The following is a 19,982-nucleotide window of genomic DNA, read 5'->3' on the forward strand; positions in this document are numbered from 1 at the left end:
CCCACTGGATCAGGTTCCTCAGTGCCCCATCCAACCTGGCCTTGAACACTTCCAGGGATGGGGTATCCATACTTCTTTGGACAACCTGTTCCAGTGGCTCGCCATCCTCACAGTAAAGAATTTCTTCCTTACATCTAATTTAAAAATGCTCTCTTTTAGTTTAAAACTGTTCCTCTTATCACTGTCTGCCCATGTAAAAAAGTTGCTATCTTTTCCGAAGAGTTTTCTAAGGGATTCCTTCTGGGAGCTAAAAGAGGAATTGGTGCAATGCTGTCTTTTCCTGAAAGGTCAGTGCAATTCCTGGGGGTCCCCACGCTCATCGCATCCCCAACATAGTATGAAGAGAAGATGTTCGTATTTGAAGGAGTGCTGGGGTATCGGAGGCTGCTGCAGGTGTTTGGTCCTTCCCCTTTGGAGGGAGGGGGTCGGGCTGGAGTTCTGGGAGTAGCTGGCAGAGTCAGGGCAGGCAGAGCAGGCAGTGCAAACAGGGCAGGCAGCACAGGCAGGGCAGGCAGCACAAACAGGCAGGGCAGCCTGGCAGTGCCGCCACGTGGGTTGCTGTGAAACTGCGCCTGCTGCTCGCAGAGGATCTGGGCTTTTCCTTCTCCAGCAGCCTGGGCAGCTCCCAGGGCAGCATCTCCCTTCCTCTGCCCCAGCAATGATGCTTTGCCAGCCGGGTTTGGCTCCCCAGGAACGACCCAGAGTGATACACAAGCTGTGCAGGGGGCAGGGGCTGGTGCAGCACGCTGGGACTGTAAGGCATCTCCTTGGTGGCCGGGAATCCCACTGGAGGGCTAGGCAAGCCCACTGTCCTTGTGTTTTCCTTTTCCTCATGCATCTGTGCAAGTAACACTGGTCCTTCCCTCTGGGAACATTTTCTTGTTGTGGCAGTGAAGCTTTCAGCTGGGGTGAAGTCCCAGTTTGAAGACCTCCAGGTATTTTGCAAGCAGCTTGTGCCCATTGGTTGAGCCCATTTTTTGGTGGGAATGAGGGCATGGGGAGCAACATGGATGCTGTGCCTCCATCCTGACCCTGTCCAGCTATAGGGTATCGATAGCGAACAGGCTTTGTTATGTTGAAGCAGAGCTGGTGAGCACTGTGTGTGAAATGCTGACATCTATGGACACCCTGAGATGCTGTGTGGGTTGGGATGCGGGTGTCTGTCTGGCCTGTGTAGTTCTGGGGACATTTAATCTGTGCAGGATGCCCTGGTACTACTTCTCACTCACCCATGGACTTGCATAGGGAAAATGCTATGTTGTGCCTCAGTTTCCCTGTGCCAGGAAGGAGATGGGAACTTGACTTTGTGCCCCAGAGGTGGCTGGAGCAGGACTGTGCTGGCACTGGGCTGGGAAAAGGCAATGCAGTTGCCAGCCAAATTTGGAGGAGCTTCTGACTTTTAGGGTGGGAGAGGGAATGGCTGTTTGGGAGCCACGGGGAGCAAATAAAACAAACAGGTCCTCCCAGAGCTGAGCCAGTCCACCCAAACCCTACTTGCAGTGAGATTTGTGGTCTTCATGGTCTTTAAAAACCAGCCCAGGCATGGTGGGGGATCTGACCTGCTGCCAGCCCTGCAACACAGAGCCCTTGCTGGCTTGGCATGCCCTGGCATTGCAGAGCAGGTGACTACACAGACAGTACCTTGCAGTGATGAAGTAAATAATGACCCAATTATTTGTGCCCTCTGAAGTGTAGGTCAGGCTCCATAGGAATTCCTCCTGGAGCCACTAAGTATAATTACCAGTTAATCAGCAGGGACCTGTAATTATAGCAGTCAGAGAGTATTTAAGTATGGAGGGTTTTCCCAGAGCTGTGCCACTCAGCTCTGCTTGTCAGAGCCAGGGACTGCAGTGCCCAGGGAGCCCCAGTCACTTTCAGCCACCATGGATGGAGCCAGACTTGCCTCCGAACAGCCAGCAGAGCAGTGGTCAGCCAAGGACCTGCAGCCAAATTACACTGTGTCGGAGTCCCTGAGGGATCACTGAGTGCCGGGGTGTGCCGCTGCCTGTGGTGCCCTGCTCCCAGGGGACATCACTCTTTGCGGGCACTGCTCATTTTCCTTCCTGCCTCTTCCTTCTGCAGGGACCTGAGTGAGAACTTCATCCAGGCCATCCCCAGGAAAGCATTCCGTGGGGCTACCGACCTCAAGAACCTGTGAGTCCTGGCAGTGTTGGGCGTGAGGGAGTTTGGGGTCAGGTCCAGTGGCAGAAGGTACTGGAAGTGATCAGGAGTACTTGATTGCTCTCTGCCTGGGCTGTCCCAACAATTCTCCTTTTTTCTCTCTTTCTCCTGCAGCCAACTGGACAAGAACCAGATCAGCTGCATTGAAGATGGGGCTTTCCGTGCCCTGCGGGGGCTGGAGGTCTTGTAAGTGACTGGGGACATGCTGGAGCCTCCAGCCTGCAACCCCATGAAGGATGAGAGTGTCCTTGGGTGTCCCCACTTGCTGAGGTGCTACAAGGACATCCCCAGCATGCCATTTCTCCCTGGGCTGGAGCAGGGGCTGAGCAGGGTTCTGGTACCACTGCTGCAGAGCTGTGCTCCAGGGCTGGATCATGCCCCAGGGGGCCACTTGGGTGCCACTGGCTGTGGGGAGTCGAAGCCTGGAAAGGACAGCAAGTCCTGCTGGGGGTTTGGGCTGTCCCCAGCCTGTAGTTCTCCATCCATTAACCCTATGCCAGGTTGTTCCCAGGGGTTGGTGCCACCTAGACTGTCTCACGTTCCCTTTTACAGCCTGTCTGCCCTGACCTGCCCTTCTTTGTCTTCCTGCAGGACCCTGAATAACAACAATATCACTTCAATCCCTGTGTCCAGCTTCAACCACATGCCCAAGCTGCGAACGTTGTGAGTGCCTGGGCCGTGGTGGTGGTGGGAGTCACCTCCTGGGCTAGAGTGGGATGTCCCCAGCTCTGCTGCTGGTGCTGGTGGCTCAGTAGTGCTGGGACAGCACCATGGGGAGGGTATGGAGGGGACACCCCTGCAGAGCATCCCAAGCATGGTGGCCTTGGCAACAGGCGCAGATGCTCTTAGGCCCCTCTGTATCTCCGTCTGAATGCGCCCACCCTTTGGAATGAGCTAGGCTGGGGCAGCCAGAGGGCAGTGGGGTGGGCAGGAGCTGTCCTGTGGCTGCTGACTGCCCTGTTCGCTTGCAGCCGCCTGCACTCCAACCATCTCTTCTGCGACTGCCACCTGGCCTGGCTCTCGCAGTGGCTGCGCCAGCGCCCCACCATCGGGCTCTTCACCCAGTGCGCTGCTCCTGCCCAGCTTCGCGGCCTCAACGTGGCTGAGATCCAAAAGAACGAGTTCAGCTGCTCTGGTGAGGGGGGCAGGGGAGGTGGTGGGTGCCAGGGCAGGGATATGGGCCGGGGGGACAAGGCTTGTGCCACCAATGCACCCCATCTCTGCTCCCTGCTATGTGCCCCAGCTCAGAGCCTCAGAACCCACGCTGTGGGTTCCTCTCAGGTCAGCACAGTCCTTGGTATGGGGAAAATATGGGGACAATGCCACCCTATCAGTGTGACAGTACATCAGTCTGTGCCTTTGGAGCTTTTGCAGGGGGTTGGGGTGCACTAAGACCTTATGCACCCCCTCAAGGGTGCCATGAACTGTCCCTGCATGCTGAGCTGTCACCAAGGTCCCTTCTTCAGGGTACTGGCACATACTGGCCTGGCTCAGCTCTTTGCAATTCCAATGCTGGCTGCTTCCCTGGCAGGACAAACGGACCCAGCACATGCCCAGCTCTGCAGCTTGTCCTCTGGCTCCTGCCCAGCCATGTGCACTTGCAGCAATGGCATTGTGGACTGTCGGGGCAAGGGGCTCACGGCCATCCCCGCCAACCTGCCCGAGACCATGACAGAGATGTGAGTATGGCCCCACACCATCAGCATGGGGCTCTGGGTGGCTCAAGGCACTGGGAACACAGGAGCAAGCCCCACAGCTCAGCTGCTCCATAGGGCAGCAGGCCTTCCTTGCCCTTCTCTCACACTGCCTAGATTTAGCCCTGGATTTAGCTGCATTAAAAATGTAAATAGAGAAACAATCTCCTTAGAGGAATCCAATTATGGTGCAAAGCCCGTTCTGGGATGGTGCACAAAGCATGTGGGAGGCAGCAGGCACCCCCAAACCCAAGGTGCTGGGGAGGAGAGGTGCTTCCCCCACCCCAGCCACCATGGTTCCCCTACCCGTGGCACCTCTCCCTGATGGAGAAAGCCCCAACCACAGGATGCAAGTTGTCTCTGGGCAGAATATTTCCACACATGTGGGGTAGCTTACTGCGGCCGTAGGTCCTGCAGCCCCCAGCTCTGTCGGTGGGGTTCTGGGGCTTGGCCAGCCCTAGAGCCCTCATGTCTCCGTCTTCTCTTTGCAGACGTCTGGAACTCAACGGCATCAAGTCCATCCCCCCAGGAGCCTTCTCACCCTACAAGAAGCTGCGGAGGATGTAAGTGTGCAGCCTCTACCAGCTCATCCTGAAACCCAATACCCTTCACCCTGCCGGCCACTGCTGAGAGCTGACAGACATGGGGCACTGCTGTGACATGGGTGCCCCACATGGCAGCACTGGTCTTGGATAACCCCAGCTCTGGATATTGGGTGTTGGGGGTGGTCCCCTGGAACTAGCAGAAGGGTGAGGACATGGCACAAGAGAAGAGGGTACCAGGCCACCTTCTCCCTTTGGGTTTCAGAGACCTGAGCAACAACCAGATCTCGGAGATCGCCCCTGATGCCTTCCAGGGGCTGCGCTCTCTGAACTCTCTGTAAGTGCCTACACTGGTGTGGATGGGGTGGGGTGGATGTTGCACCCCCTTAACCATGGCCCACACTGCTCTTCTCATCTCACACACTGGCCTTTCTTTCCCAGGGTGCTGTATGGCAACAAGATCACGGACCTCCCCAAGGGTGTCTTTGGAGGACTTTTTGCGCTGCAGCTGCTGTAAGACGCCAGTGGCTGTGTGGGATGCTTTTCAGGGACACAGGGAAGCAGGACTGAGGTGCCTAGCACCCATGGTGCAGTGAAGGGGGGTCCCCAGACTCACATCCCTCCCTCCCTGCCAGGCTTCTCAATGCCAACAAGATCAACTGTGTGCGGGCAGATGCCTTCCAGGACCTGCAGAACCTCTCGCTGCTCTCACTCTATGACAACAAGATCCAGAGCCTGGCCAAAGGCACGTTCACCTCCCTGCGGGCCATCCAGACTCTGTGAGTGTCCGCACCAGCTCCCATGCCTGGGCAGTCGAGCCTCTGGGGGAAAAGCATCTCCAGGGCTGGAGCTGGTGATCACCCACTGCCTCTGGTGGTGTGTCACCCACTGTCCCTGGCAATGTGTCACCCGCTGTCCCTGGCACAGGCACCTGGCCCAGAACCCTTTCATCTGTGACTGCAACCTGAAGTGGCTGGCAGATTTCCTCCGTGCCAACCCTGTGGAGACCAGCGGAGCCCGCTGTGCCAGCCCCCGGCGCTTGGCCAACAAGCGCATCGGCCAGATCAAGAGCAAGAAGTTCCGCTGCTCGGGTGAGAGCTGTCCCCAGCCCTGTCACAGGCATCCTGCAGCCCGGCTGTGCTCGGCCCTGTTGCAGCCTGGTGTCTGTGTGCAGAAGGCTGATGTGCTTTTTTCTCCACAGCCAAAGAGCAGTACTTCATCCCAGGTGAGCGGAGGAGCCACACACGTGTACATGGGTGTGTACATGGTGCCCTTTTGGCCAGGCTGCCTGCAGGGGTGTTGTGCGAGAGCTCTGTGGTCTGGCCCAGCAGAACCACGCTTCATTTCCCATGTGCTGGGTACCAGGATGCGTTGTGGCATCTCCCATTGTGCCGTTACCTGCGTGGGCAGGCAGAGAGGCGTCTCCAGGGTTCAGCTCTGTTCACAGGAGGGTGGTGGGCAGTGCAGCACCCAGTGTACCCAGGACAAATATCCCTGCAGATAAGCTGCTTTGGGTGTGGAGAAGAGTAATATGTGCACAGGGGCTGGAATGAGGGGAGCTGGGGAAGAGAATGAGACCGAGTAGGGATGTGGGAGGATCAGAGGGAGACGGGGCAGGTGCAGCCTCCTGTGCCTCTGCCCGTGGGAGCCCATGCTGCCTTCACAAACACACAGGGACAGAGGATTACCAGCTGAACAGTGAATGCAACAGTGACGTGATTTGCCCCCCAAAATGCCGCTGTGAATCCGGTGTGGTCGAGTGCTCCAACCTGAAACTCACCAAGATCCCAGATCGCATCCCACAGTCCACAGCTGAGCTGTAAGAGTCTCCTCGCTCACTCTGCCTTCCCTTCTGCAGCAGGCATCTTGCTGGCATTGGGGTTTGGCTCAGGGTTTGGCTGTGCCAGCACTTTGCAGCCATCTGCTGAGCTCTTTTCACTGCTGCCCACTCCAGACGCCTGAACAACAATGAAATCTCCATCCTGGAGGCCACTGGCATTTTCAAGAAACTCACACATCTGAAGAAAATGTGAGTATTGGGCAGGCACAGCCATGTCAGGAGTATCTGAGGGCTGGAAAGGCACATGGGGGTTCTGATGCCAGGGCAGACAGAGGCATGAAATGGAGGCCACATCCCAGCCTGAGGGTCCTCTGAGGGACTGGCATCACAGGGTGCTTAGTGGGATCTGGAGGAGGCAAAGTTCAGGATGAGGTCAAGGCAGAGCCCTCATCCCAGCCTGCTTTTTCCTCTTCACAGCAACCTCAGCAACAACAAGGTGTCAGAAATTGAGGATGGGGCATTCGAGGGGGCATCCTCTGTCAACGAGCTGCACCTCACTGTCAACCAGCTGGAGTCTGTGCGGAGCGGCATGTTCAGGGGCCTGGACGGGCTGAGGACACTGTGAGTCCCCTCTCCTCCATGAGCACCCGGATGGGAACATCCCTACTCCTTGCCTCCCTGCAGGGCCACCTCAGGAGTGCCTTGCCCACCAGCTGGCTGTATCCAGTGCTGGGGGGGCAGGCTTTTGCTGCTCAGGGACTTGCTCAGGCTCATTCTGCTGCCCAGCACTGAGGTGGGCACAGCCCGGGCACTGCTAAGGTGGGTTCCCCCATGGCGCCTGCCCGTGTTGTAGGTGCCCTTGTTCTCTTCCCTCTGCAGAATGCTGAGGAACAACCGCATCAGCTGCATCCACAACGACAGCTTCACAGGGCTGCGCAACGTGCGCCTGCTCTCCCTGTACGACAACCAGATCAGCACAATTGCACCGGGTGCCTTTGACACGCTGCAGTCCCTCTCCACACTGTATGTCCTGGGCTCCGGGGGAATGCTCCCAGCCTGTCCACATGACATGGGAGGGCTGCAGGTCCCCTTGCCTGGTGGCTGTTCGGGTGCTGCCCTTGTGCTCCTTCCCATGTGCAGGAACCTGCTCGCCAACCCCTTCAACTGCAACTGCCAGCTGGCCTGGCTGGGGGACTGGCTGCGCAAGAGGAAGATCGTGACAGGGAACCCTCGGTGCCAAAACCCCGACTTCCTCCGGCAGATCCCACTCCAGGATGTGGCTTTCCCCGACTTCAGGTGTGAGGAAGGTAACTCGTGGGCCTTGCGGTGCTGAGGGTGAGGGGAGACCAGGCTGCTCCTCCCAGGATGATACTGTGCTCCTTGTCCCAGCACCATCCTTGCCACCAGGATGTGCCCTTGGCAAGTTAAGGGGGCTCCATGAATGCTCTCCCCTAACGATACAAGTTTCCCTCCCTGGTACCCAGCCCTTGGGGCTGCACTCAGATATCCACTCTGGAGCCAGGAGAGGGGTTTGCAACCACTGCACCTTGAGGCTCTTGTATGTAGGTGAGTCTGTGCTGGCAAACGCTGTGCCCTGGGTGCTGACAGGAGCAGATGTGGAGGCAAAGCCCACTGGGATTCATCCTGTTCCTTCCCGCCTTCCCTTCTCAGCCTTGCACATGCACCAGAGCTGGGCAGATGGAGCAGACGGGGAGTGTGCGTGGGGAAAAAACCTTTTTTCTATATATTTTTTTTTAAATTTAGAGCAGCTTTTGAGCCCTCTGGAAAATATTTACAAACAAATCATCCTTTCTTCTGCTTTCCCTCCTCCACCACGTCAAAGACTGAAGGGTTGTATCCTGCGCCTTTCCTAACGCTGCGAGATAGCATACGGTTGTCCCAGGGATGCCTCTCCCGCAGGATTCCAGCATCATGGCAGGGAGGGGGAGCAGTGCCAGCTCCTCTGGCTGCTCAGCATAGGCTCAGCTCCATCTAACCTGTGTCTGGGAGATGGATGAAGGAGGTTGTTTCAGGAGGATTTGCAGGGCTGAGCCCCTTCTTCTGTGCCTTTACCTCTGTTGTCCCTGTGACTGCATTTTTGCATGAAAATGGTGAAAATCAGAGCAGCCTTGAGCTGGTGGTATCCACACCAGTGGGGCAGGCAATTTCTGGGTGCAGGAGCAATTCCTGCACTGCTAACTCCTGACTGCTCTTGCCTGCAACATCCTGTTTTGGAGGCAGGGGAGAATGGTTGGCATGGGAGGGGAGCCATCCTAGGCAGGCACAAGGCATTGAATCTGGCCTCACGTGATGCCCAAGGGCTGGACCCTGGTGACTTAGTGGCTTTCCATGCCTGGTGCAGGTAAGGAGGAGACCAGCTGCATCCCCCGGCCCCAGTGCCCGCAGGAATGCACCTGCCTCGACACTGTTGTCCGCTGCAGCAACAAGCACCTCAAGGCCCTGCCCAAGGGGATCCCCAAGAATGTCACAGAGCTGTGAGTAGTGGGCGAGTACCCAAGCTCTCCCCCTAACCCTCCATCTACTTTACAGCTTTGGGTGAGGGGCTTCTGCTGTGGGGTTGCAGGTGTCAGGGTAGAGACTCCTGGGCTCCTCCCCACACCCCCATTCTGGCCTGGTAGTGGGAGTAGGACCCCCAGCCATCCAAGGGATCCCATCCAGCCCCAACACCAGCAAGTGGCTCAGCAAGAGTCTCTCTTACAATTCAGGGCTATCAAGGGTATTGTGCAAGAGGTGTTGTCACCCAGCAGCTGGGACCCTTGTCTTTGGCCCTTGGGAAGGGACAGCAAGGGACAACCACCCCCTGCAGCTGTGGTTCCCACACAGCCATGCAGCTCAGGGCTCTGTGGTTCCCAGGAGCCTGCCATCGGCAGCAGGGACAGGGGCACTCTGCCTCTGCCATCCCCTCTCACCACAGCTGCAGGGATGCCTTGGCAGTGCTAGCCCCAAGCACGTGGGCAATGGGATGTGGTTTGCCTGGGGTCAGCCACCCGTCACCGTGGGTGTCAGGGAGATACCCACGCAGCCATGCCAGAGCTGGATGTGCAGGCTCCGTGATGCCCATCGCTGCGAAAGCGGCTCTGTACCCCTCTGGGATGAGCGATGGCAGCAGGTCCTGTGCGCAGGGGCTGCAGGCACTGGCTGGGCACAGATATATATACATATATATACCTACCACCCCTGCACACGCCCCCCCCCGCTGTCTTGCACACTCCTCCTCTCTCTGCATCCTCCGCCATCTCTCACATGCTCACACATGCCTTGGGAGCACTTACAGCCTCCCACGCTCACATCGCATGTGTAAATGTGGCACGTGGCTGGCTGTGCTTGCACGCGTTGGCTGCTGGGAGAGCATCCCCAGGGACGTGCCTCCAAACTCAGGTGTGCTAATGCACTCACACTCTAGCTCCCCTGCCAGCTTAGGAGTCCCCCGAGAGCACCTTGGGCCCTGGGTCCAGGAGGGAGGTCATGCTGGAGATGCTTCTTGCAGTCCTAAGCCCATGAAAGGGGAGACAGAGGGAGGGATCTCCTGCTTCTCATTCGCCCCAAGGTGCTTTTGTTGTCCCTTGCAGCTACCTGGATGGAAACCAGTTCACTCAGGTCCCGGGGCAACTCTCTACCTTCAAGTATCTGCAGCTTGTGTAAGTAGCCGGGAGCAGGAGCCCAGGCAGCTGGAGGCATTGCTGGAACTTGTGGGTGAGGGCAGGGGCTGTCTCTGTGGTGTGTGATCCTGAGGAGGGGTCTGGCAGTGTTAGGGGACCCCTGGCATCCCTCTGTGTCCCCCCTCTGCTCTGGAACACAGCTGGCTGGCAGTGATGCTCAGCCTCTGGCTGCTCACCACCTGGCATGGAATAGAGGGGGGACAAGTGGCATTGCTGCCATCACCCTGTGCGACAGCCCTGCTGCTCCCTTGGATGCTGTGCTCTGCTGCTGTTTGCACCCCATTCCAGCTGAGCAGGCTGGGGAGCAGGGAGAGGGGACAGCGCCCAGCTGGCTCCAAGACCTGGGGTTTCTGTTTTCCAGCGATCTGAGCAACAACAAGATCAGCTCCCTGAGCAACTCCTCCTTCACCAACATGAGCCAGCTCACCACCCTGTAAGTGCGGTCCCTGCAGTGCCACACGGGGCTGCAGCCCAGCTGAGCCATGTGGGCTGTTCTAGGGGACCCCAAAGCCTGGGGGGTGCTGGGGACACCAGGGTCTCCACCCTCGGCCTGGGTGAAGCTGTGGTTTGAGATGCAGCTCACGCAGGGGCAGCGTGTAGCCCAGGGCGGGTTCCTTGCAACACACACAGCTGTGTTGTCTGCTTCCCTCCGCAGGATCCTCAGCTACAACTCCCTGCAGTGCATCCCTCCACTGGCCTTCGAGGGCCTCCGCTCCCTGCGGCTGCTGTAAGTACCGGCCCGTAGCCCTGCTCACAGCCCTGCTTGGCTCCTTCTCTGCTGCTGCCTGTGTCCCTGTGTCCCCTGTGCCTGCTTGGAGCTGGGTGCAGGCAGGTGGGCAAGGTAGAGGCTGCAGAAGGAGCATAGGAAGGTTCATATGCTCTCGGAGCAGACGGTGCATTTGCTACAGTGACACTGTGGTGGGGGTCCAGTTCTGCCACCCACACCCGGACCCGTGGGGTGGGGCTGCAGTCCTTGCTGCCCACCTTGGAGCCCTGGGCATCAAAGGACCTTGTGTTCTCTTCAGGTCTCTCCATGGCAATGACATTTCCAGCCTCCCTGAGGGCATCTTCGCAGATGTCACCTCCCTGTCCCACCTGTGAGTATCTCCTCCCACTCCTCGGGGCTCGGGGCTGGATGCAGGCTCCACAGACCTTTAAAAACCACTGGGCTGAGCTTGGCTTCCCTGGAGGGTGAGCTGCCTTCTCCCGTCTTCTCTGGGCTGGTACCTGTGACATCATTTGTTGGATAGCGCTGTGACCTGCTGCCCATGCTCAGGCTCAGATCCAGATGTGCCGCTGAGTCTCCCAGTGCTGCTGGGATGTCCCTATGGTCTTAGGTAGATGTGGTGTAGGATCCTTCCCCAACCCACCAGATCTCTGGGGTCCCCCAAGATGTAGGTCAAGCCATGCAAAGTAGTGTCGCAGCTGTGGTTTGCCAGGGGCTGCTCTGACACACACCAGCGTGTTGCTTGCCTTCTGCCAGTGCAGTTCCCTGCAACAGCCCCCCAGTCTGTCATCAGGTATCCTCCTGCCAGTGGTGGTGTTTCAGCCCCTCTTTGAGTGAGCCTGCACCCCAGGAGCACTGCCCTATACCCACCACCCGGGGCCAGGGTTTAACTTTGCTCGTAGTGTCTTTTTGGTCCCCTCCCTGTCTCTGCTAAGCTGTTCCCAGCTGCCTGCTCCTGGCATCCTGGGGGTCTCAGGCTGTTCTGTCAGTCTGCAAAGAGCATCTTGATTTCCAATCCTGGCCTCCTTGTTTTTTGGGGAGCAACACTGCTTGCTCTGCTCCAATTTCCCTTGGCTGTGCTGCCTTCACTGCTGCCAGCCGGCACTGCTGGTTCCCACAGGCTGAGCTGTGCCACAGCCAGCGCTGTGGGTGCTGTAGGACTGGGTTTGTCAGCCCCAGCAGATCTGCTGTCCCTACTGCCTGCCCTCTGGGCTGCCATCTCCTTCCTTTGTCACATGTGTTGGTCACATTAGCCCTCCATCACTGCTGACCTTTGCAGTCAAGGAGGATTCAAAGAGACACCCAGGCCCTCCGCCTCCCACAAATTCCACTGTTTCCGTACCCTTCTCTGCTGTGGAGCAGAGCAACCCTCCATCCTCCTCCTCCTTTCCCAGAGCAATTCTTCACTTTCCCCCAATGCTGTCTGCACAAGCTCTGGCCGTGACCCACTGCTCATTCCCACCAGCCCACTCCTGTGTCTCTGTCCTGCAGGCTTGTGTGGCAGAGCCCGGGCTGGCCCTGCAGCTCCCATGCAGGTCCTGTTATTTCTGCATGGCCTCAAGGTACTCTGTCCAGTTTGCTGGCCCCAGGCAGCTTTGCCCATGTACTGGAGAGGGACTGCCGAGAATTTCTGTGTGGACAGTGGAGGAGAGCCCGAAGAGGGCAGAGCACGAAGCACTGCATGGGCTGTGGGTCTGGCAGCAGGGTGGTCTAACTGGGCAGCATTGTGGGGCTGTGTGTCCCAGTCCTCCCATTGTGAGCAGCACCTCTGGTGGGTCCAGAAATGGAGGAGGACTGTTTTGCCCATCATGTGGCATCCCGGTCAAGTGACAGAGTTGTGCCCAGTTCCCTCTGTGTGGCAGCAGGTGCAATTTTGCCCCTCTCCTCATGCAGAGCCATTGGGGCCAACCCCCTGTACTGCAGCTGCAACCTGCGCTGGCTCTCCAGCTGGGTCAAGACGGGCTACAAGGAGCCAGGCATTGCCCGCTGCGCTGGGCCCCCCGACATGGAAGGAAAGCTGCTGCTCACCACCCCTGCCAAGAAATTTGAGTGCCAAGGTGAGAGGTGCCCACGCTGTCTATCCATGCCCTCCCCTGGGCACCCAGCAGAGCAATGCTTTGTGAGTCTGGCTGGCTCCAGGATTTCATCTGTTGAGCTGCCTTGTGGAGGAGGGGGAGCAGCATGCTTCCATCCTCTTACCTGCCTGGTGGCACATCCCTGGTGACTGAGCAAACTGATGCCTGTCCCACTGCCTGGTGCACAGCCCCTTGGCAGGACAGGCTCTGCTCCCAGCAACACTTTTCCCCCACATCGGTGGGGTGCCAGCTTTACCCCCACATTGGTGCCCACAAAAGGACGTGTCCCCATCACTCCTTGCACTGATGGTCATCTCCGTGCCTCCCGTCTCACAGGCCCACCCGCCCTGAGCGTCCAGGCCAAGTGCAATCCCTGCCTCTCCAGCCCCTGCCAGAACCAGGGCACCTGCCACAATGACCCCCTTGGCTCCTACCGCTGCGCCTGTCCCAGTGGCTACAAGGTACCCTGGTCCCTACAAGGTACCCTGATCCCAGGGGTCCCCAGTGCCTGGGGACATGTCCCTGCAGAGGGCAGGGGAGCAGAGCAGGGCCTCTGCCATGCCCCTGGGGCTTGCTGTCTTCGGGTCCACCTACCCTCCCTGTGTGCCACAGCATCCTGCTGAGAGGCATGGGGAGAGCTGGGCGGGTGCTGTGGCACCCTCCTCGCTCCCACTTTTCCGTCCTTCCCCAGGGCAGGGACTGCGAGGTGGCACTCAGTGGCTGCTCCTCCAACCCCTGCGCCAACGGGGGAACCTGCCAGCCTCAGGAGGGGGAAGGAGCTGGGTTCAGGTGAGTGCTGGACAGGAATCCATGAAAGATGAATGCTTGGGCAGTAGCAAGGGACCCTGGCATCCCATGGAGAGAAGTTCTGATACTTCTTTCACCTCCTGCATGCTCCCTTGGGCGTATAGCTGGGACACTGCATTCACATGGGAGCTCCAGCTCATGTTGTCTGACTTCACCTCCCCATGCCTTCAGCCCAAAAGGCTCCTAGGCTGAGGTCAGTGGGGGAGAGGAGGGTACCAGCACCACAGGAGGACAGGGAGGTAGAGGGATTTGGGACTGGGAGTGGTTGCTGTCGTCCCGGAGTCGCTGCTGCTCCCTGCTGGGCTGCCTTACCCTCACAAAACCCTCACTGCCCTGAATGCTTTAGGCCACTCTGGGAATCAGGCTGCAATTAAGAGCTGAAAATAGTTGGCAGGCTGGGGTGAGGAGGTAGGCTGTGCAGCCCCTCTCCGAGCTGACAGGCCTTTCAGCCTGTTGTCGTGGCAACACAGCATCCTCGGGCACCACCCCTGTGCCCAGCATTTGACAGGAGGACACCAAACCCAGCTCTTGGTGTGCATGTGTGCTCTGTGCCAAGGTCCTGTGCTGATCATTTTGGGGGAGCCACCCCAAAATATTCCATTTCGTTTTCCTCCTTGACACTGCCCCAACCCTGTGGCAGGTGCCTGTGCCCAGTGGGCTTCGAGGGCCCAAGCTGCCACACCACCAGCGACCCCTGCAAGGAGCACAGCTGCGAGAATGGGGGCTCCTGTGTGCCCAGTGCCACCAACTACACCTGCCTTTGTCCTGCCCACTACACAGGTACCTGGAATGGGGCCCAGCCATCCCCAAATGTCACAGACCTGGCACCAGAATGTGCCCAGTGCTTCTACCTACCCATGAGGGCTAAATAGCTCCTCTGCCTGCTGTCTCAATGCCCATTGCATGGCCTCTGGGTTTAGCTGTCTTGAGTTTGGGTACACCCAGCTGAACCCCACATCCTGGGATGCCCTCAGTTGCCTGGCTCAGGTGGGAGCTGCCTCCAGGGGAGCAGAGCCCTGTGCCCATGGGGTGCAAGCTGTGGGCTTGGCAGCTCCCTGCCTTAAGCTGAGTCCCCCAGGGGTTCCTTCTGCCCCAGGGGGACTGGGGCTGCTCCTCTGGTCCTGGAGCTGCTGGGCACCCCTTCTTCTGCCTTGCAGGGGAATTCTGTGAACAGCCTCCCAATTTCTGCTCAGCCGAGCTCAACCCCTGCCAGCATGACTCCACCTGCATCTCCACCAGCCAGGGGCCCAGGTGAGCCCCCTCCTCTCCAAACCCGCTTTTTCTGGCTGGCTGGGGGTGGGGTAGATTTGCTTTTTGGGGACTGCAGTGAGGGGCATGGAGAAGCAGGTGACAGGAGGAGGAGCAGGCACCCACTGGTGCAGGGGGGAAGGAAGGGGCAGCCTCGAGCCCCCTGCCTACCCCAGGTGTGAGTGTGCACCCGGCTACGTGGGGAGCAACTGCAGTGAGGACTTCGATGACTGCCAGGACCACCGGTGCCAGAACAACGCCCGCTGCCTGGATGAGGTGAACGGCTACTCCTGCCTCTGCACCGAGGGCTACAGGTACCACCAGGAAGACATGGGACACCTGGGGTAGTGGGGATGGTTATGTGTTGCTGTGCAGAAGGGACAAGTCCTGGCTGCCAAGTCCGTCCATCCATCCATCCACCCATCCATCCATCCACCCACCCACCCATCCACCCATCCACCCATCCACCCACCCACCCATCCACCCATCCATCCATCCATCCATCCATCCATCCATCCATCCATCCATCCATTCTCAGTGTGAGGGGAAGGAGTGAGGCTGGGAGTGTGTGTCTAGGGGTGGAGGCTGGGGAGAGCCAGCATCACTGGGGAGGGACCCTAGGGCACAGCTCAGCATCCAGGCATCCCTCTGATGCCAGTGTCTGGAGAGCCTCCCCAGGGACCCCAAATCAGGGGGATGCTGTCAGAGCCCTATGGGGCAGTGGGCAGGATGTAGGGTGCTTTCCCAGCTCCCAGCCCAGCAGCACCCTTGGCCCCACAGTGGCCAGCTCTGTGAGATGCCACCCCACACCGCTGGCCACCCTGGCCTCTGTGAGCGAGCCGAGTGCCAGAACGGGGCCCCATGTGTGGAGCGGGGTGCCCGCGCCCTTTGCCAGTGCCTGCCTGGTTTCGGCGGCCCCAAATGTGAGAAGCTGCTGAGCGTCAACTTCGTGGACCGTGACACGTACCTGCAGTTCACTGACCTTCAAGACTGGCCCCGGGCCAATATCACCCTTCAGGTGAGGGCTAGGGGGGCGTGGGCACATTGAGGGATGGCACTGTGGGTCTGCCCCAGAGATGTGGGCTCCCACCTCTCTCTCTGGCAGGTCTCCACGGCTGAAGGCAATGGCATCCTGCTGTACAACGGTGACAGTGACCACATGGCTGTGGAGCTGTACCAGGGCCATGTGAGGGTGAGCTATGACCCTGGCACCCACCCCAGCTCGGCCATCTACAGGTACCTGGCACCCCTTCTCCACTCACTGGGGACCTCCACCCCCATTGCTTTGGCCTGGGGGCGTCCCTGGTGACCCAGCCATCCCCGCCAGTGCTGAGACCATCAACGACGGGCAGTTCCATACCGTGGAGCTGGTGACCTTTGACCAGATGGTGAACCTGTCCATTGATGGTGGCAGCCCCATGACCATGGACAACTCGGGCAAGCACTACACGCTGAACAGTGAGGCTCCCCTCTACGTGGGAGGTAGGACATGGACTGGGTGATGGAGGGCATGAGGGGCATCCGGTTGCACTGACGGTCCTGCTCTCCCCAGGAATGCCTGTGGATGTCAACTCGGCTGCCTTCCGCCTCTGGCAGCTCCTCAATGGCACCAGCTTCCATGGATGCATCCGCAACCTCTACATCAACAACGAGCTGCAGGACTTCACCAAGACGCGGATGACGCCGGGGGTGGTGCCGGGCTGCGAGCCCTGCCGCAAGCTCTACTGCCTGCACGGCATCTGCCAGCCCTCGGGCACCCAGGGCCCCGTCTGCCACTGCGAGCCTGGCTGGGATGGGCCCCACTGCGACCAGCCCCGCGGCGGTCCCTGCCAGGGGCACAAGTGAGTGCCCTCACCCCATTGTCTGCCCTACCCGCCCCTCCCACTGGCTGCCCACCCTGCCCCATGGCTGGTTCCTGGTGCTGTGTCGTGTCAGTCCTGTGCCATCTCAGTGGTGCCGTGCCACAGCAGTGCCCTGCCATGCCACTAGCACTGAGATGTGCCAGGCTGTTCTGTGCTGGTGGTGCCATGCCAGAGCCACACCTGTGCTGTGCCATGATGGCTGTACTGTACCAGGTGGTGCTGTACCAGTCCCAGTGCAGTACTGGTGCTGAGCCATGCCGTGCTCAGTGCTGGTGGGCTGTGCGTGCTGGTGCCACGCCAGCAGGTCCTGACAGCACCGTGTGCCCACAGGTGTGTGCACGGGCTGTGCCTGCCCCTCGACGCCCTCTCCTACAGCTGCCAGTGCCACGAGGGCTACCAGGGTGCGCTCTGCAACCAGCCTGCCGAACCACCCGACCCCTGCCGCCACCAGCCCTGTGTCCATGGCCACTGCCATCTCACCCCAGGTGGCCAGCCCACCTGCGAATGCCACGATGGCTACACTGGAGCCCTCTGTGACCAAGGTAGGTTAGGTGCTGAGGAGGTGGGTGTCCAGGGAGGGCAGCCCTATGCCACGACACCAGGCTGACCATTGCTGTCCCACTGTCCCACAGAGCCAGAGTGCCGCGGGGAGCCAGTGCGGGACTACCACCAGGTGCAGCGGGGCTACACCATCTGCCAGACGACGCGGCCGGTGGCCTGGGTGGAATGCCGGGGGACCTGCGGTGGCCCTGATGCCAGCTGCTGCACTGGGCTGCGGCTCCGGCGCAGGAAATACGCCTTCGAGTGCAGCAACGGTGCGACCTTTGTGGAGGAGGTGGAGAAGCCCAGCAAGTGCGGCTGCAGCCAGTGTCTGTGAGCAGCCACCCGCCCTGCAGAGCCGGGGGGCTGGCGGGGAGACGCCCCCAAGCCAAGGACCTCACTTTGCCCTGCGGGCATGATGCTGCTCTCTGGGTGTTCCGAACTGCAGCTGCATCTGAGGAGCCCAGCAGAGGGTAGAGCTGGTGCATCTAGAAGGTTGGGAAGGAAACAGAAAAAAAAGAAAAAGAAAAAAAAAAAAGGAAAAAAACCCCACAAACAAAGCAAATGTGTAGATAGAGAATTTTTTTAAGAACTGCAACTACACAGATGTGTGGATATGGAGTGGGAACCCTGCCCAGCTGCCCCATCCTCTCCCTGTGGCACTCTGCCTCCCAGCCAGTGCAGCCCCACAGCCACGGAGGGCAGTGCCTGCATCCCCAGCGAGTCCCCTCCGGCATCCCTATCTCTTGCATCAGCCCAGCAATCTGAGGGCTTTTTCAACACCTGGGACTGGAGGAGGGGGACCTGACATGGCAGAGCCTTGTGAGCTATGGCAAGCTGTGGCTTACAGTGGGCTGCGTGGTGCAGCCAGCATCCTGCAGTCCTGGTGAGCCCAGACCTGGTTTCCCGTCCTCTCCTCCAGCAGCCCTGGTCTCTCTCCCTGCAGGTTGCTGGAGCCCAAGGTACCCCAGATAATGTCACCAGCTCTGTGGCCACAGCCTGACCCTCTGGTGATGCCCCCAGTCCGTGCATGCTGGCTGGGCTCTGCAGTGCACAGGCACGCATGGGTCCAGCCCACTGTGGTCACATCAGGGCCACGCTGGTGGAGCAGGACCAGGGCAGCGCCAGGCACACTGTGTGGGGGACAGGCAGCAACGCACAGATGTCCCTGAGGGTTCCAGTGCCAACTTGCCCTGTGCCATGGGGGCCAGCACTGTGCCGTTCATGTGGAGAGGGCCCCAAATACCCCTGGCTCAGCCAGCTGGCTCTGCTCAGAGGTGGGAGCTGTGTGAGGGCAGCACAGGAATCCCTTTTTTCCAGGCTCTGTCCTAGGGGAGCAGGCCTGCAGCTGGGCAAAAGTACCCCATGTCCCACTGACCCAGCCAGCAGGAGCAAGAGGCTGCTGGGACAGCTGGGGTGCAGGTTTGCCATGCCCGTCACTGGGCCTCAGTCTTGTGCGTGCCAAGGTGAAGAGGCTGAAGATGTCCAAACCTGCAAGCCTGGAGCCAACACCACTGCCAGGGCAGGATCCACCAGCTTGTGGACTGAAGTGCCCATACCCAGCATCTCTCCAAAGCCCACAGTGCCAGGGCATGTGCTGGGCTGGTGTGGGAGCAGGGGCACATGGGGAGCTTGTGCCGGGGTACAGTATGCACCCAACATCCACAGCAGCATCACCTCTACAACTGTGGGGGCCAAGGATAGTGGGTGCCCAACCTGGGACACTGCAGATGGCTGGACAGTGAAACACCACATCACCCTGGTGGACAGACTCATCCCAGAGCTGCAGTCCTGGGTCTCTCTATCACACTGCTCCAGCACTTCGGCTTCAGGTCTGCACTGCCAGCTGCGGCCAGGCTCCAGGCATCTCCACGGGATACACCCAGCTCTGCAGGTGCTGTCACCATCCCTGCTCACCACTAGCATCCAGGGCGTTTCCGCCACCACGGGGATGTGTTTCTGCCACAAATGCCCTCTCCATGGGAGCTCCTCTGCCACACAGAGGAGCTGGGATGCGACTCATTTTGCCTGTGGCCCGCCCAGGGCTTGGTTGTGTTGTGTTTCTGTTCTTGCTGTACGCTAACCGCTAAAGTATCTCTTTATACAGAATACTTACAGATTCTAATATATATTTGTATTTCATTTTGTTATAGTATTTTTATATGTTTGGGGTCAACAAATGATGTTTTCTTTTTGTTTACAGATGCTACTGGGCAGGAAAATGACGGTGGCTTTGTTTGGCCCGTGGGGTTTGTGTGTGTCACTATTGAAGACGCTGGTTTGTACTAGGCTGGCGAGGGAGGCGCTGGGCATCCTTCCGCTGGCAGAGGCTGTATTGTTTTAGGAGATGTTTGGTATTGTCTATGTTGTCTTCCATGTGAACATGACATTTATTCATTCAGAGGCTTGGCCTCTTCTTTCCTGGTGGGGAGAAGGGGGAAGCTGATGCTTGGGAGCTGCTGAGTGTGCGAGGAGGTGGCACAGGATGGAAAGAGTTGGTCCTGCCTTGGGGGATGATTTCCTACTCCTGGAGCAGCCCTGGCCAGCACTTCTGGCCAAAGTGTTGCCCCCATGGTGCAGGGACAAGCAGCCAGGGTTGTCCATGCAATGCCTTGCAAAAGCAGCCATCACTGCCGGGGTCTTGCAGGTGGGAAGCTGAAGGGCCAGCGCCTGCTGTGGGGATGGAATGGCTCCAGGGGAAACTGGGCACTTGTAGCTCTCTGGGGAAGGGAAGAGGGGGTCTGGGCAGCAGTCCCCAGGAGCACCAAGAGGTTGCACTGTTGGTGCCACAAACACAAGTCTGCCACAGCTCAGGGACTGGTGTGGGAGCACTGAAACCCCGCACA

At 59.0% G+C, this 19,982-nt stretch overlaps 2 protein-coding genes across 2 annotated transcripts; both read left to right on the forward strand.

The window, feature by feature from the left end:
• Positions 1-1,836: 1,836 nt before the first annotated feature.
• On the forward strand, positions 1,837-19,539 carry LOC121673115 (slit homolog 1 protein-like; the record flags this gene model as incomplete). Its single annotated transcript, XM_042046179.1, has 33 exons — positions 1,837-2,154; positions 2,296-2,367; positions 2,773-2,844; positions 3,153-3,316; positions 3,713-3,860; positions 4,367-4,438; positions 4,683-4,754; positions 4,859-4,930; positions 5,053-5,196; positions 5,345-5,508; positions 5,619-5,642; positions 6,092-6,236; positions 6,372-6,446; positions 6,675-6,818; positions 7,077-7,220; positions 7,338-7,504; positions 8,560-8,692; positions 9,788-9,856; positions 10,239-10,310; positions 10,533-10,604; positions 10,903-10,974; positions 12,498-12,661; positions 13,016-13,140; positions 13,371-13,468; positions 14,127-14,266; positions 14,644-14,737; positions 14,911-15,048; positions 15,515-15,752; positions 15,840-15,970; positions 16,062-16,216; positions 16,287-16,575; positions 16,927-17,138; positions 17,229-19,539. Coding segments are annotated over 33 exons (4,444 nt in total), but the record flags the coding sequence as incomplete, so codon positions are not given.
• On the forward strand, positions 18,167-19,539 carry LOC121673117. The gene is made up of 2 exons (XM_042046186.1): positions 18,167-19,030; positions 19,340-19,539. Exons 1-2 carry the CDS (start codon positions 18,167-18,169, stop codon positions 19,478-19,480), a joined length of 1,005 nt encoding a protein of 334 aa, XP_041902120.1. The 3' UTR covers positions 19,481-19,539.
• Positions 19,540-19,982: the final 443 nt, after the last annotated feature.

The sequence above is a fragment of the Corvus kubaryi genome, unplaced genomic scaffold, assembly GCF_017639235.1.
Source record: "Corvus kubaryi isolate FWS band 111438036 unplaced genomic scaffold, C.kubaryi_AGA036_p1.0 65201, whole genome shotgun sequence".
NCBI classification, from domain to species: Eukaryota; Metazoa; Chordata; class Aves; order Passeriformes; family Corvidae; genus Corvus; species Corvus kubaryi.